The following is a 14,297-nucleotide window of genomic DNA, read 5'->3' on the forward strand; positions in this document are numbered from 1 at the left end:
TATTGATAATAAAATCATAGCTACTTTAGAGATACTCATATTAACCTACACAGAAATCGTTGCCATTAGCCATGAAAATATGTATATAGGATAATTCATTTGATAATCATATAGATAACTTAAAACATAATGAGAACATATGAATTTGATAAGATTGAAATTAAAATGTGAAGTAATAGAAAATTCATGATAAAAAGTGCATACCTTATAAGAAAAAGATAATTTGTTGATCATGATCATGATTTCTTATTAGATGAAGATTATGATAATTTAAATTTTAAACCGAGTAAATTTATAGTTATAGAAAATTAGTTACTAGTGTTATATATAGTGGATCACTATATAATGATATATTTGGCATAACTAAATTTTAAATTGATGTTGGTTGTCAACTTTTCATTACATGTATAGGGTGTTTGGTAAGGTGTTTAAACCTAATTTAACATGTATTGACCTAGTTTTACACATTACAAAACTATTTGGAAACTTTTGTAACTTTGTTTAGACGTGAAAACAACTTCATTAGTGATTTGTTTAGACAAACTTGATATGGTTTCACTTTTATAGGTTTTTCTTTTTCTTAAATAATAGAAATTACTTATTTTATGACAACAAATTTTTATCTTAAATTATGCTTAAAAGATGAAAATAAAAAAAATATCAATCATATAAATTTAACAAAAGTTTTTTATTCAAATAAACTTATAAGAAAGACACACAAAACATAATTTCAATAACATTATTTAATGATACTTTAATAGCATATATAAAAGGAGAACTTTGTACATGACAATAATTAATATATATAATGTTTTTATATGATTTATAAATATTTTACCTACCTCTAAATTTATACAAGTTAAATATATTTTAAGATTATACTTTAAAACTTGATTATTGAATTGTTGTGGTCTTGAATCATAAACTACTAGAAACAAAGATGTTATAGAGCAATTATTACCAATAACATAACTTAGATTTTTTAACCAAAATGAACAAGTAATACAACACACAACAATAGTGTTAGCATAAAGATGAATCTTAAAAGTTTTGATGATGTCTCAAAATCAAGTTTCAAGTGCTCTTATTGCAAGAAGATCTTCATGAAAACTTGTTTTATGTTAAAACTTTTGTAATTTCGTAGTCTTATGTATAGGAAGTTGGTTTCATGTATTGCCTACTTTTAGTTTGCTTTATAATTCGTTTTGGAATCAGAAAACCTTATTTTGACTCAAAATACTAGAAATCATGGAAACTTAAAGGTAGAAGGGTATATTGATGCAAATTGGGCAGGTTTGAAAGACAATAGAAGATCTACCTTTGGATACTTTACTTTTGTAGGAGGGGACCTTGTAACTTGGAGGAGTAAAAAAAACCTATAGTAGCAAGATCTAGTGCTAAAGAAAAATTCAGAGGCATGTCGTTAAGTGTATGTGAACTTTTGTGGATTAAAAATGTTCTATCAGATTTGGGCTTTAAACCAAATGAAGCTATGAGTTTATACTTTGACAATACGTTGGCTATAGCAAATGCTCACAATCCTGTTCAAGATGATAGAACAAAGCATGTGAAGATTGATAAACATTTAATCAAAGAGAAGCTTGAAGCTGGAATAATTTCCTTTCCCTTTGTAAGATCAGAATTGTAGTTGGCTGATGTTCTTACCAAAGGAATGTTAAGCAGAGTGTTTAATGAGTCTCTATTCAAGTTGAGAATGTGTGGGGGTGTTAAGATATGCCAATATTCTATTAAAAAATATTAGGCAATCAAATATTGTGTTAGTTATAATTTAGATATTATTATAATTTGTGTATATTTGTGCAACTGTCATTCCTTTAATATATGAAAAATTATAGGATCCTTGTATGTATATATATATGCTACTCTACTCTTTTAAATAACACATCAAAATTATTCTTTACACCTTTTTTTATACAATCTAGTATTACAAACTGACCTCGTCTTTTGTAAATTATAGCGAAGATTTTAAGTATATTATGAGTTTAATGCACTAGTCTGATGATGAAAACTTGACTTTAGAGTTTTTAAAAGTTATCCAACCCCATGTTTTGAGTTAATCTAGGATAAATACCTTTTAGAATTCATTTTTAAAAATAACTCTAATTCTTTGTCTTCATAGAACCCACACAATTGCTATCCTTATACAATCCATATACTATTTTGTTTACTATTCACTTTTGTAAGGTAAAACTGTTAGAAGTGTTCTTGTCAATCATTTTGGTTAACTTTGTATTTCCAATTCTTTATGACATTTATTCCAAATGCTCCATACATTTTTACACATAAAGAATAAATGACTAATATTTTCTTCTACATTTCCCTACATAACACATATGTTTAAACCAATTAGTATACCTCTCCTACCCAAATTGTTTAAAGTTGGCACTTTGTTCAGAAGAATATTCCAAGAAAAGTGTTAGGTAGATGAAAGAGCTTTAGTCTTCTAAATTTTCTTAAAAATCTTGTTTTGCTCTCCGTGATTCACACCCATCAACTTCTTGTAGGCTGATTTAACGGCATAAGTGTCTCCACTTATGTCTTTCCATTTCAATGTCTTCCATATCCATACAAAGTGTTATCCTTGTCAATTCACCCTTAAGTTTATCTAATTGAGTTACTTCCCATTCAAACTAACATCTCCTCCACTTCATATCCCATTCCCCACCATGATTGTTCCATCTTCCAAATTCCACTATTGCATTAGATTATGGAATTGACACATAATCTTATAAAGATAGCTCTTAAAAGTTGCTCCAGAATTCATACATTATCCCAAAATTTAATCTTTTCCCCTTTTCCAACTTTCCACTTAATATTATTATATTTGTATGGCCTTCCGGTCAGCCTAGGACCGGACAACCCAACTAACCGATAATACGTCCTCTAGACTGGTCGGTCGAATAATGTGCACCGAACGATAAGCCTTAAACACCAATTAGAATTTATGATGATTAACTTAAGTCAAACCACTATCATTACCAGTTGGACTGTAATTAGGCTAACATTAATCTGAAGCCTATTCCGACATCTATAAATCCAGGTTTGAGGTAATATAGTAGGCTAACTATATTTATACACATTTATGGCTAAGACTGTCAAATCTTTGTTGACTTTGATATCAAAGTACCTTCTACATGTAACCCCCTAGTGCAATCGAATAGAGTGAAGGACGAGCGGTGATCAGGACAAGCAGTTGAACAAACGAAACTTAGAAGATTTATAACCTTTGTAGAAATAGATGGGCCAAGTTTCTCAACCAAGAGGGGGGTGAATTGGTTTCCCTTTATAAAAATTGTTCTTTTAAAAAACTTTTTGAAATCTTTAGAGTTTTCTTGGAATGCAATTAACAAAGAATGAAAGGTAATGTAAAAGTGTAAGGAAAGAGAGAATCACATTGTTGTTTACACTGGTTCGGCCCAACTGCCTACGTCTAGTCTTCTTTCAATCAACCTTAGATTGAAAGGATTCTACTATATTGATTGAGTTCTACACGCAAGACTTACAGAGACAACACTCTCAATGTACTCTCCTCTCTAACTCCAAATCCGATATTGTAACCTAGAAAGAACAACCTCTTTCTGTCAACCCTTAGAGATACCACACTCTAAGTCACTAGAACTTCTCTAAGCCATCTTCCTGGCAAACATCAATAGGGAACCATAATCACTCTTGATTGCAAATGAATCTGATCTCTAGAAAATACAGCTCACTTGTGCATATATGATCATTCTATGACATCACTTGAATTCTTCAAGAATCTTTGAGAATTTCTTCCAAATTTGATAGTCTTTATTCTTGGAGAGTTTCTGACGCTCCTACAATAAAAGCTCAACAAACAAGTTAGATATGAAAGTTATGAATCATTAAAGTTGTTGAATACAAAGAGCAATGCATCTATTTATATATATATATATATATATATATATATATATATATATATATATATATATATCAGTGTAGATGCATACCAAATTTACATTTTTTAGATTTTAAGAGACTAAGTAGAGTACATAATCGATTAAGCAATTAATACAATTTATAACATTTAAAAATATGACCGTTATGATAGTTATGACTTATCAATAACATTAGCGATTAAGTATCATACTTAAGCAAATTTTGAATTTTTTTTTATACAAATCACATCAATGCACTCAATAAACATATGCAGGCATAACCACGAGTTTTAATCGATTATACCATAATCTAATCGGTTAAAACTTGTTGTTTTGCCACAATTAAGCATAACTGACACAAGATGAATCTAACAGATTATATAATCAGTGTAATCTATTAATTTGTACAAATATATTATGTGCAAAGTGTTTCAATCAAAGATTCATTTTCACACAATGAATATACATCACAAGTAGTTCAAGAACATACACAAATATAATCAAGCAACAATTTGCTAATTAGATGTGCTAGAAACTATAAAACAATTTTGTTGTCATAATAAAAAACACAATGTGAGATATAAGTTCATTTACATGACTCCCCCTATCAACAACCTTAACCGCATAAACTGAAACATTTTGACATCCACTGTGTGACACAAGTAAGTTGAAGAAAATCTAATGGTGACCACAAGGAACATGGGTCCAACAAGATCAAGAGAGATAGGAGAGCAACAAGATCCCTTGGAAATGATCAGGGAGATGCAACGACAAATATAAGAGATGTAGAGGAGACATGAAGTCGAGATAGCAATGTTGAGGGTTGAGAATGTAGTCGTGTATCAGAAGCATATCACCCAACATGTTATGTTAGGTGGGACTGGTCCATCAAATGTCAGCAGACAGGTTGAAGGACCTACCAAGATGGTTCAGGAGACGAGCACACGAGCGAGAAGGGGAGCTTTCAAGGTGCAAACGGTGCATATGGAGGGTTTGTTACCTTTTCCAGATGTTATCATAGAGGCACCCATGCCCGAAAGATGGATGCCTCCCGCGTTCGAGAACTATGATGGGTCAACTGACTTGATGAACATTTATGGTCCTTTGTCAACATCATGGCTTTCTACTCGGCGAGCGATCCCGTGTGGTATATGACATTCACCATGTCCATAAAAGGGGGCAATGACGTGATTCAACACTTTTTCCCCAACATATTGGATAGCTTCTCCACTATTCGTACCCTGTTCAATCAACAAGGGTTAGAGCTTAACACACCTTGTGTTGATTAACACCAAGCAAGACAAAGATGAGTCCTTAAGAGCTTTCATGGACCGTTACAATAAGACTACTCGACAAATGAATAATGTTAGCTAGGAGTTCTTCCTCAACAACCTCTAAATGGCCCTAATAACGGGATCATTCGCTGAAAGCTTGTGTGTTAAGCTGCCTAAGACCATGGACGAGCTGCAAGAGCGAGCAGCTGAGTTCATGTGTATAGGAGCAATGTGTGCTTTTCGTAAAAAGAAAAGCAAGAGGTCGTAGTAACCGATGGATGACGGAGACAAGGGGAAGATCTCTTGACTAGAGGATCTTCCTCAGGGGCCAACGTTCTACCATATACTCCCTTGAACTTTCCAAGGGCGAGGATCTTGGAAGAGGTGTTAAATGTAGACCTTCTCCCTTTGGTGAAGAAGAAGCCAACCCCTAGGAATACTGATGGTAAGAAGCACTGTCGGTATCACCAAAACTTGGGGCATACCACGAAGGAGTGTACCATCCTTCGTAACAAGACAAAGGAGCTGATCTGGTTGGGTCATCTCCCACTTTATGTGAAGATCAATCATCCTTAGAGGAGCCCTCCTTGAAGACGAAGCTTTAAGTGGCGTCCAAGTTGCGATGATCATGGACGAGAAAACCAACAAAGAAGGAGCAGAAGCAAGAGCCATGACCTCACCTTGCACGGTCACATAAACAACATAAGAGGAGGATTCATGAGCGGCAGGTCCTCATGGACCGTAAATTGATGTCTATATCGCCCATCACGTGCACATATGAAGACTTTCAGGCACCAAACCCCAATCAAGATGACCCATGGTCATCATAATAGAAATTATGCAGTATGACGTGAGAAAAGTCCTAATTATCAAGGTAGCTATGTTAATATTCTCTACGAGAATGACTTTCCAAAAGATAGATGGTGCTTCAGGACACCAAATCCTAAGCTTTTTAGATGTGTATTCTAGTTATAACCAAATACTCATGTACCTCTCAAGCAGTGCACAACTATCTTGTAGATGAGGAGTCGCAAAACTTGAAGGAGGTGTAACGACTTGTTGGGTGTCTGACTTCCTTATCCTAGTTCATCCCTAAGTTGGCAGAAAAGATACGACAAATTTTGAAGGTAATGAAGAAGAACGCCGACATTAAATAAGAAGAGTAGTGCGAAGGTGCATTTGTGAACATGAAGGTTATCCTGGCCAGCCTACTCGTCATGGCCAAATCGGTCTAGGGCAAAGAATTACAACTCTACTTGGTCGTGTTCGAAGGAGTGATCAATGTCACTCTCATCGAAAAGGCTCCAAAACTATAATTGATTTATTTCATAAGTCGTGTTTTGCAGGATCTAGAGACGTGTTATCGATATATCGAGAAGGTGGGCTTGGTGTTGCTCACGATTGTCCTCCGATTAAGGTCATAATTTTAGAGTCACTAGGTGGTCGTACATGTTATCTATGTTGGCGAGTGGAAGAGAGAATGAACAATTGTCTACCATAATTAGACAAATGCTTACCAAATCTAGTGTAGAGTATTTACCTCATCAACTAGGAGCAAAGACTTAAGGGAGGAGATCAAGCTACTTATGAAGAAGCAAGATAATGGGGAAGTTGTCAGTTTTGCCAAAAGTAAGAAGATCACTCAATATGTTTTTGTAGGTGATGACCTTTATAGGAGGGACTTCTCCACCCCTTGTTTAAAGTGTGCATCTTTCAAAGAAGCCAAGCATGTGCTAAACGAACTCTACAACAAGATGTGCGGTCTACATACCGGACGACGAACACTGAAGGCCCAAGCATTGCGAGTCAGGTATTATTAGCCAACAATGGATGAAGATTGAAAAACCTTTGTCCAAGAAATAGAAACAATGTCAGGGTACCCCCGAATGAGCTGCATAATATCATCTCCTTATTGTCGTTCGCTTAGTAAGGAATGAACATTGTGGATCCCTCGGATGCAGAAGAAGTTCCTCCTTGTGGCCTACACTATTTCACCAAAGTGCATAATTTCATGGGAAAACTTATCTGCCACTGCGGTCTTCCCTGCACATTCATTATTGATAATGGCAGTCAGTTCATCAACAAGAAGTTAGCTGAGTTTTACAAAAATTGGGCATCAAACATGTGACGAGTTCAATCAAGCACCTCCAAACGAACGATCAAGTCGAAGCAGTCAACAAAACCATCATGGTCGAGCTTAAACGTCATCTGAAGGACACTAAAGGAGCTTGGGTAGATAAACTCCTAGAGGTCTTATGGGGATATCACTGCTCACCGCACGGTACCACGAGCGAAACACCCTTCAAAACGTACATGTAATATTTTGACCGACCAACTTCCTTTATTACTTTCTTTAAATTATTAGTTTTAAATCCTTTAAAGGAACATTGAAAAGCATGAAAAACCAGTACCCTTTTTCGGATATGAGGGATACCCATGTCCTATTAGTGTGCAGTCGGGTCTGAAAGAAGAGAAAGGAAATAGGGTGTAGGAGTAATATCCAAGGCTTTGCATATCACCTAGAACGCCTACATGAAGGCCCACCAATTCACGTTGAACTCCCTTACGACGCTCATTTGGAATTCGCTAAAGGGTAACCGGACGAGCAAATCCTTAAATAAGGTAGAATATGCATAGAAGAAATCTTGAGCGACACCTTCCTTTCTGTGGAAGACCCGTTCATTCCTCTTACACACGAGAAGCTTGAAATGTTCAATGTCAATTACTACCCTAGCTAAGTCCATTGTACCAGTGAATTCCTCTAAGGAAATTCACGTGATGAAATAGGACACATACTCCCCAACCTCATAAGAAGCCCAACAATAACCTGGAATGGGCGAGACAAATGCTCAAGACTCAGTCCACTCCCCAGCTACATGCATTTCAATCGTAACCACCTCACCCACATTGACTTGAGTAAACACTAATCATATTTACACCCGTTGTTGTGTCATCTAAATCCACTTCCCGCTTGATTGATCTGAGGATGGAAGACTCAATCGACGATACCGATGATGCCAAGTTGCTATCAACATAACCTCGACCTCCCCTCCCTTCGGACTCCTTAGAGAAAGATAGCAAAACGGTCAACATTATTACCATAAAAGGAGAAGTGTGCAACGCTCGATTCATGCAAAGAAGGTGGACAACAATGATGAAAATGATGTTGAGCCCTACCTCTATCTATAGTTGAAACAGGTGCTCCAATGAACAAATCCTGACCGTTAAATCAAGGAAGATCTGATAGCCTACAACTCACGACCTTTCGTTTCAAGGGATGCACGAATCCTAATGAACCACTGATTGTAACTTCTCCTAACTGATCCCTAGATAACATCTCAAGCGGTCACCCATTACAAATTGACCAGTTACGAAATGAGTCAATCATCTCGAAAACGCCTAAGACCCTTTTTACTACAAACTCATTCGCACATTAAGATATGCTCGGGTTTGAGAGGCTTGTCTATTGTATGGTTGTTTGGTCAGCTTAGGACTGAACGTCCCAACCAGTTGTTAATACCCCCACATAGACCAATTAATCAGATAATATGAACTAAGCGGTCAGTCTTAAACAATAAATAGGATTGATGATGATTAATTTAAGCCAAAAAACGTAGTTGGGCTGTAATTAGGTCGATGCTAATCTGAAACCCATTGCAAAATCTACAAATACAAGTTTGAGATAGTATGGTAGGTTGGTTACATTTAATATGCATTTATTGTCAAGACAATCGAATCTTTGTTGACTTTGACATTGAAGTACCTTCTATAAATAATCTCCTAGTGCGACCAAATAGAGGAAAGGATGAGCGCGATCATAACAAGTAGTTGAACGAATGGAACTTGAAAGATTTCTAACATCGATCCCATAAAGCGAAACAATTATTATTAAGCCAATTTTCCCCTTTTCCCTTTTTATATATATATATATATATATATATATATATATATATATATATATATATATATATATATATATATCATTTTTATATCCCACATAGATTCCTGATTTTATGAACCCTCTTGTTGGATTTTTTCTATTCTACATATTTAGATTCTAAAATTCCTTTCCATAGTCTTTCCTTCCTCCTTGCTAACATCCAAATCCATTTTCCTAGTACCTTCGTTACCACAACTCCAAAGGAACTCTCTTTGAATTTTTCTTATATATCTCTTCACATTTGGGGGCATTTTAAAGAAATACACATAAAATAAGGGTAATGCCGTTAATACCGATTTTAGTAGACATGTCGTCCACCAAGCGGTAGACGTTTTCCTTTCCATCTAGCCAACTATTCCCTAACCTTCTCCATTACCTCATTCCACATGATCATTCCCAAGTATGAAAAAGGAAGATTCATGATTTTACAATTCAGTAGTTCTCCATACCTCAATATCATACCTATTTTGGTTTTAGAAAGGTTTACCTGAAGTTCAGAGGCTAGCTCAAACCACCTTAAAATACTCTTAATAATCATAATATTTTTGTGTTAGCATGACATAGAAATAAGGTATTATATGCAAATTATCGAATATTCACTAACACCTATCTATCCCCTATCTTAACTCCTTGTAGTAAATATTTCTTTGTTGTCACACCCTAACTATTCCGGCCAACCCTTATGCCATAATGAGGAACAAAAAAGGGGTTAAAGAGTCTCTTTACCTAAGACCTTTTGATGGACTAAACTCTATCATTTACTTTCACCGAAATCGTGGAGGACTCAAAACATGCTTTTACCTAATTGATCTGTAAGTTTGTAAATTCCATCCTTACCATCATATAGAATAAGAACTCCCAATTTTAGATCAAATTCTTTTCCTTTCTCCAATTAGTTATCATGTGAAAGAACCTCGTAATCAAATCACCTGACTTTAACATTGAACTCTAGATTTTTGTCTCTCTAAAGCCTCTTGTATAAGATTTACTCTTTTGAGGTGAGCAAGAGTTGAATTCTCTCCTTTCTATATTCATCATCTATTTGACCTTCCTCCTCATGATCAATTCTTTCTATATGATTATTTATGTCACCAAAGATCTCTTTGTTCCATACTTTTAAATCATATTTCATTCTTTTAAGCTTTTCTTTACCTTGTACAAACTTGTCCTACGCACTCTGTAGTAAACAATAATAATAATTTATAGAGAATTCCTTATTTTGGTATTCATTTTGTTTTTCAATTTTATCTTTTAAATATTTTTTAAATTAAGATAATTATTTTATTAGTTTTACATTTTAAGTGAACATTTCTTTGAAATTAACCGTTTTTATACTTAACTATTTTATTACAAAATAAATAAAAACTATTTACAATAAAGATACAAAAATTATTTTAATTTTATAATAATAATAATAATAATTTTATTATCTTTTATTATTATGTGAAAACGTGGCATATGTGTTTTCACTATATATTAGTGATATTTTATATTATTATTTATATTATTATATGATGAAAAAGATTATTTATTTTGGTATATGTATTTTTTTTTACTTTTATCCTTTAAATAACTATTTTTTAAATTAAAATAGTTACTTTATTAAATTTATCTGTTTTTTAAAATTGATATTTTCTATTTAATATTTTTAAAATTTTACCATTTTAAAATTAAAATAATTATTTATAATTTTTTATTATCCTAAAAAAAATTGTACATACATACACGCGTTTTCACTATTAACAATAATAATAATAGTTTTGTAAATAATTTTTTCTTAAATTTCTTCTCCCTTACGCTTATCATGGAAAACCGTCTCTAAAAAAGGTTAAAACTTAATCGTAACTTAAGACTGGATCGGTGGCATTGCCATGCATGAATGCAAAAACAAAGAGACTCTTACGTATGCTGCTAACCTCACCCGACTGTCTCGTCTCTTCTCCCACGATCCACTCCACTTCTCCTGTCATTTTCTTCGTCACCACCATCAGGTACACCAATTTTCACTTTTTCTCTTCACTATTTCAAAATCTCATTTTTAACATTCTCAATCTGTCATCATCCACTTATCATTCATACACATATCAGATGCTGTTCTCCGATTACAACTGAATTGTGACGTTCATGAGAATCTGGGTAACAAATAATTCAATAAATTTCATAGGGCATTGCCAAAATTTGTAATTTTAGATAAATCCTTAATTTTGCATACATTTTTATTTTCGGTCAATTTGAATCCTAAACCTAACATTTTGTTTTAATATTTCTTGATTGGTTATTGGGGTTAGTATGATAAGTTTGTGTAAGGTTTGGTTTGTGACAAGAAATGTGTTTCCAGATTAAGGGAGTTTAAGGGGCAATGGATGTAATAAGAACAAAGAAAAGAGCTGATGTAGATATTGGTGATGAAGGAGAAGACTTGGTTCTTGCAACTCTTGTTGCCAATGGAGATGACATTAGTCCTCTTGTGAGGCATGCCTTCGAAATGGGGCGCCCCATGGGGCTCCTGCGCCAACTGGATTTTGTGGTGAAGAAAAAGGAAGCTGAAATCGAGGCAATGTGCAAGACACACTATGAGGAATTCATCCTTGCAGTTGACGAACTTCGTGGTGTGTTGGTTGATGCTGAAGAACTCAAGAGTGAATTGCAAAGTGACAATTTCAAGTTGCAGCAGGTTGGCAGCACCCTTCTTGTCAAGCTGGAGGAGCTTTTTGTATCATATACAGTGAAGAAGAATGTGACAGAAGCTATAAAGATGTCGAAGAACTGTATGAAAGTTTTGGAGCTGTGTGTGAAGTGCAACAATCATATTTCTGCAGGGGAGTTTTACCCTGCTTTGAAAACTGTTGATTTGCTTCAGAAAAGTTATATAGAGAACATTCCTGCCAAGGCTCTCAAAAGGGTGATAGAGAAGAGAATTCCTTCCATAAAATCACACATAGAGAAGAAAGTATGCAGCCAGGTTAATGAATGGATGGTCCAAATACGAAGTTCTTGTAAAATAATTGGGCAAACGGCAATTGGTCGGGCTCTATCGAATCGTCAGAGGGATGAGGAAATGCTTGAAAGGAAGAGAAAGTCTGAAGGATTGAACATGTCAGGAGTTGAGGATCGAGCTTTTAGTTTGGTGGTTGAAGAAGATGAAGATTCTGCCATGAAATTTGATCTCACGCCCTTATATCGTGCTTGTCATATTCATAGTTGCCTTGGGATCCTAGGGCAGTTTCATGAATATTACTACAAGAATAGATTGCTACAATTGAATTCGGATTTGGAGATATCTTCAATGCAACCTTTTATCGAGTATTATCAGACATTTTTGGCTCAAATTGCTGGGTACTTCATAGTGGAGGATAAGGTCCTGAGGACTGGTGGTGGGCTCCTAGAACCTGATCAAGTTGAAACTATGTGGGAAACTGCTTTGGAAAAGATAACATCAATGTTAGAAGTGCAATTACCCCAGATGAAATCTGCCACACATCTTCTCCTGGTTAAGGATTATGTTGCACTTCTTGGGTCTACTCTTAGACAATACGGATATGACATTGGCCAACTCCATGATGTGCTTGATAATAGCCGTGAAAAATACCACAGGCTTCTTTTGGAAGAATGTAGGAACCAAATCGTTGATGTTCTTGGCAGTGACACATACGAGCAGATGGTGATAAAAAAGGATTCTGATTATGAGAACCATGTTCTGGCCTTTAATCTTCAAACATCAGATATCATGCCTGCTTTTCCATATGTTGCATCATTCTCCTCCATGGTACCTGATGCTTGTCGCATTGTGAGATCCTTCATCAAAGGCTCTGTTGATTACTTGTCTTATGGTGTACGCACCGGTTTGTTTGATGCTGTGAGGAAATATTTGGACAAGTTCTTGATTGAAGTGTTGAATGAATCTTTGCTTGACATCATCAACAGTGCAAGTATCAGTGTTTCTCAGGCCATGCAGCTTGCTGCAAACATAACTGTTCTTGAAAGAGCTTGTGATTTTTTCCTTCGACATGCTGCTCATCAGTGCTGCGTACCCGTTAGAGCAGCTGAGAAGTCTCAAGGTTCTTTGACTGCTAAGGTATTACTGAAAACTTCGAGGGATGCAGCTTATATTGCTCTGCTGACTTTGGTAAACGCAAAGTTAGATGAGTATATGAATCTTATAGATGGTATCAACTGGATTATAGAGGAGACAAAGACTAGTGGAAATGAATACATGAATGAGGTGATATTTTACCTAGATTCACTAATGTCCACAGCACAACAAATTTTACCCTTAGATGCTACCTACAAGGTTGGAACCAGTACACTTGAGCATATTTCCAACACAATTGTGGGAGCTTTCCTTAGTGATAATGTCAAAAGGTTTAATGCAAATGCAGTTATGAACCTCAACGTTGATCTTAAGATGTTGGAGAGTTTTGCAGATGACAGGTTTTATTCTTCTGGTTTGTGTGAAATTTATCCAGGAGGTGGTTTCAAGGGCTGTCTGATAGAAGCACGACAGTTGATCAATCTTCTGTCTAGTAGTCAGCCCGAGAACTTCATGAATCCTGTGATAAGGGAGAGAAACTACTATGCTCTTGATTACAAGAGGGTAGCATACATTTGTGAAAAGTTCAAGGATTCTCCAGATGGAATCTTTGGAAGTCTTTCAAATAAGAACACAAAGCAAACTGCTAAGAAGAAATCAATGGACGTGCTCAAAAAGAGACTAAAGGATTTCAATTGACTAGAGTTGGGATATTATTCTTTCATTTCTACTAGGGTATAATTGTAGTGTTCTTCTGTTATGGATATTTAACTTTCAGTTGAATAGTATTCTGTATTGCTCTGATTCTTTTTTTTTCATATAATAAAAAATCATTTCTGTCTTCAGTTTGTTTATATGACACTAATAAATGTTTCTCGCACTAGAATAACGAAGTTTGATACCATTGTTCATTAATGTTGGTATCAAATATACTTTTATTGAAAATAAAAGCTTTCAGAAATACAACAATCACTCTTAACTCTCACTGTGGTGCACATAATAATCACAACTCACAATAATTCAACACAATAAATAACATACAATCCCACTCTTTTCTTCTCTGGAATTTCACGCTACACACACACCACACTCCTCTAGCTTTCTCTCTTTCACACACTCACAATATTCCTCTCTTT

At 35.0% G+C, this 14,297-nt stretch overlaps 1 protein-coding gene across 1 annotated transcript; it reads left to right on the plus strand.

The window, feature by feature from the left end:
- The first annotated feature begins 10,998 nt into the window (after window positions 1–10,998).
- LOC108347181 (exocyst complex component SEC15A) lies at window positions 10,999–13,911 on the plus strand. The gene is made up of 2 exons (XM_017586339.2): window positions 10,999–11,122; window positions 11,470–13,911. The coding sequence occupies exon 2, from the start codon at window positions 11,491–11,493 to the stop codon at window positions 13,858–13,860; it is 2,370 nt and encodes a 789-aa protein (XP_017441828.1). The 5' UTR covers window positions 10,999–11,122; window positions 11,470–11,490; the 3' UTR covers window positions 13,861–13,911.
- The last annotated feature ends 386 nt before the right edge of the window (window positions 13,912–14,297 follow it).

Source organism: Vigna angularis, chromosome 9, assembly GCF_016808095.1.
Source record: "Vigna angularis cultivar LongXiaoDou No.4 chromosome 9, ASM1680809v1, whole genome shotgun sequence".
NCBI classification, from domain to species: Eukaryota; Viridiplantae; Streptophyta; class Magnoliopsida; order Fabales; family Fabaceae; genus Vigna; species Vigna angularis.

Bases quoted from the DNA above. Each gene is read 5' to 3' on its own strand.
- LOC108347181 (XM_017586339.2), top strand. From the start codon at position 11,491: ATGGATGTAATAAGAACAAAGAAAAGAGCTGATGTAGATATTGGTGAT.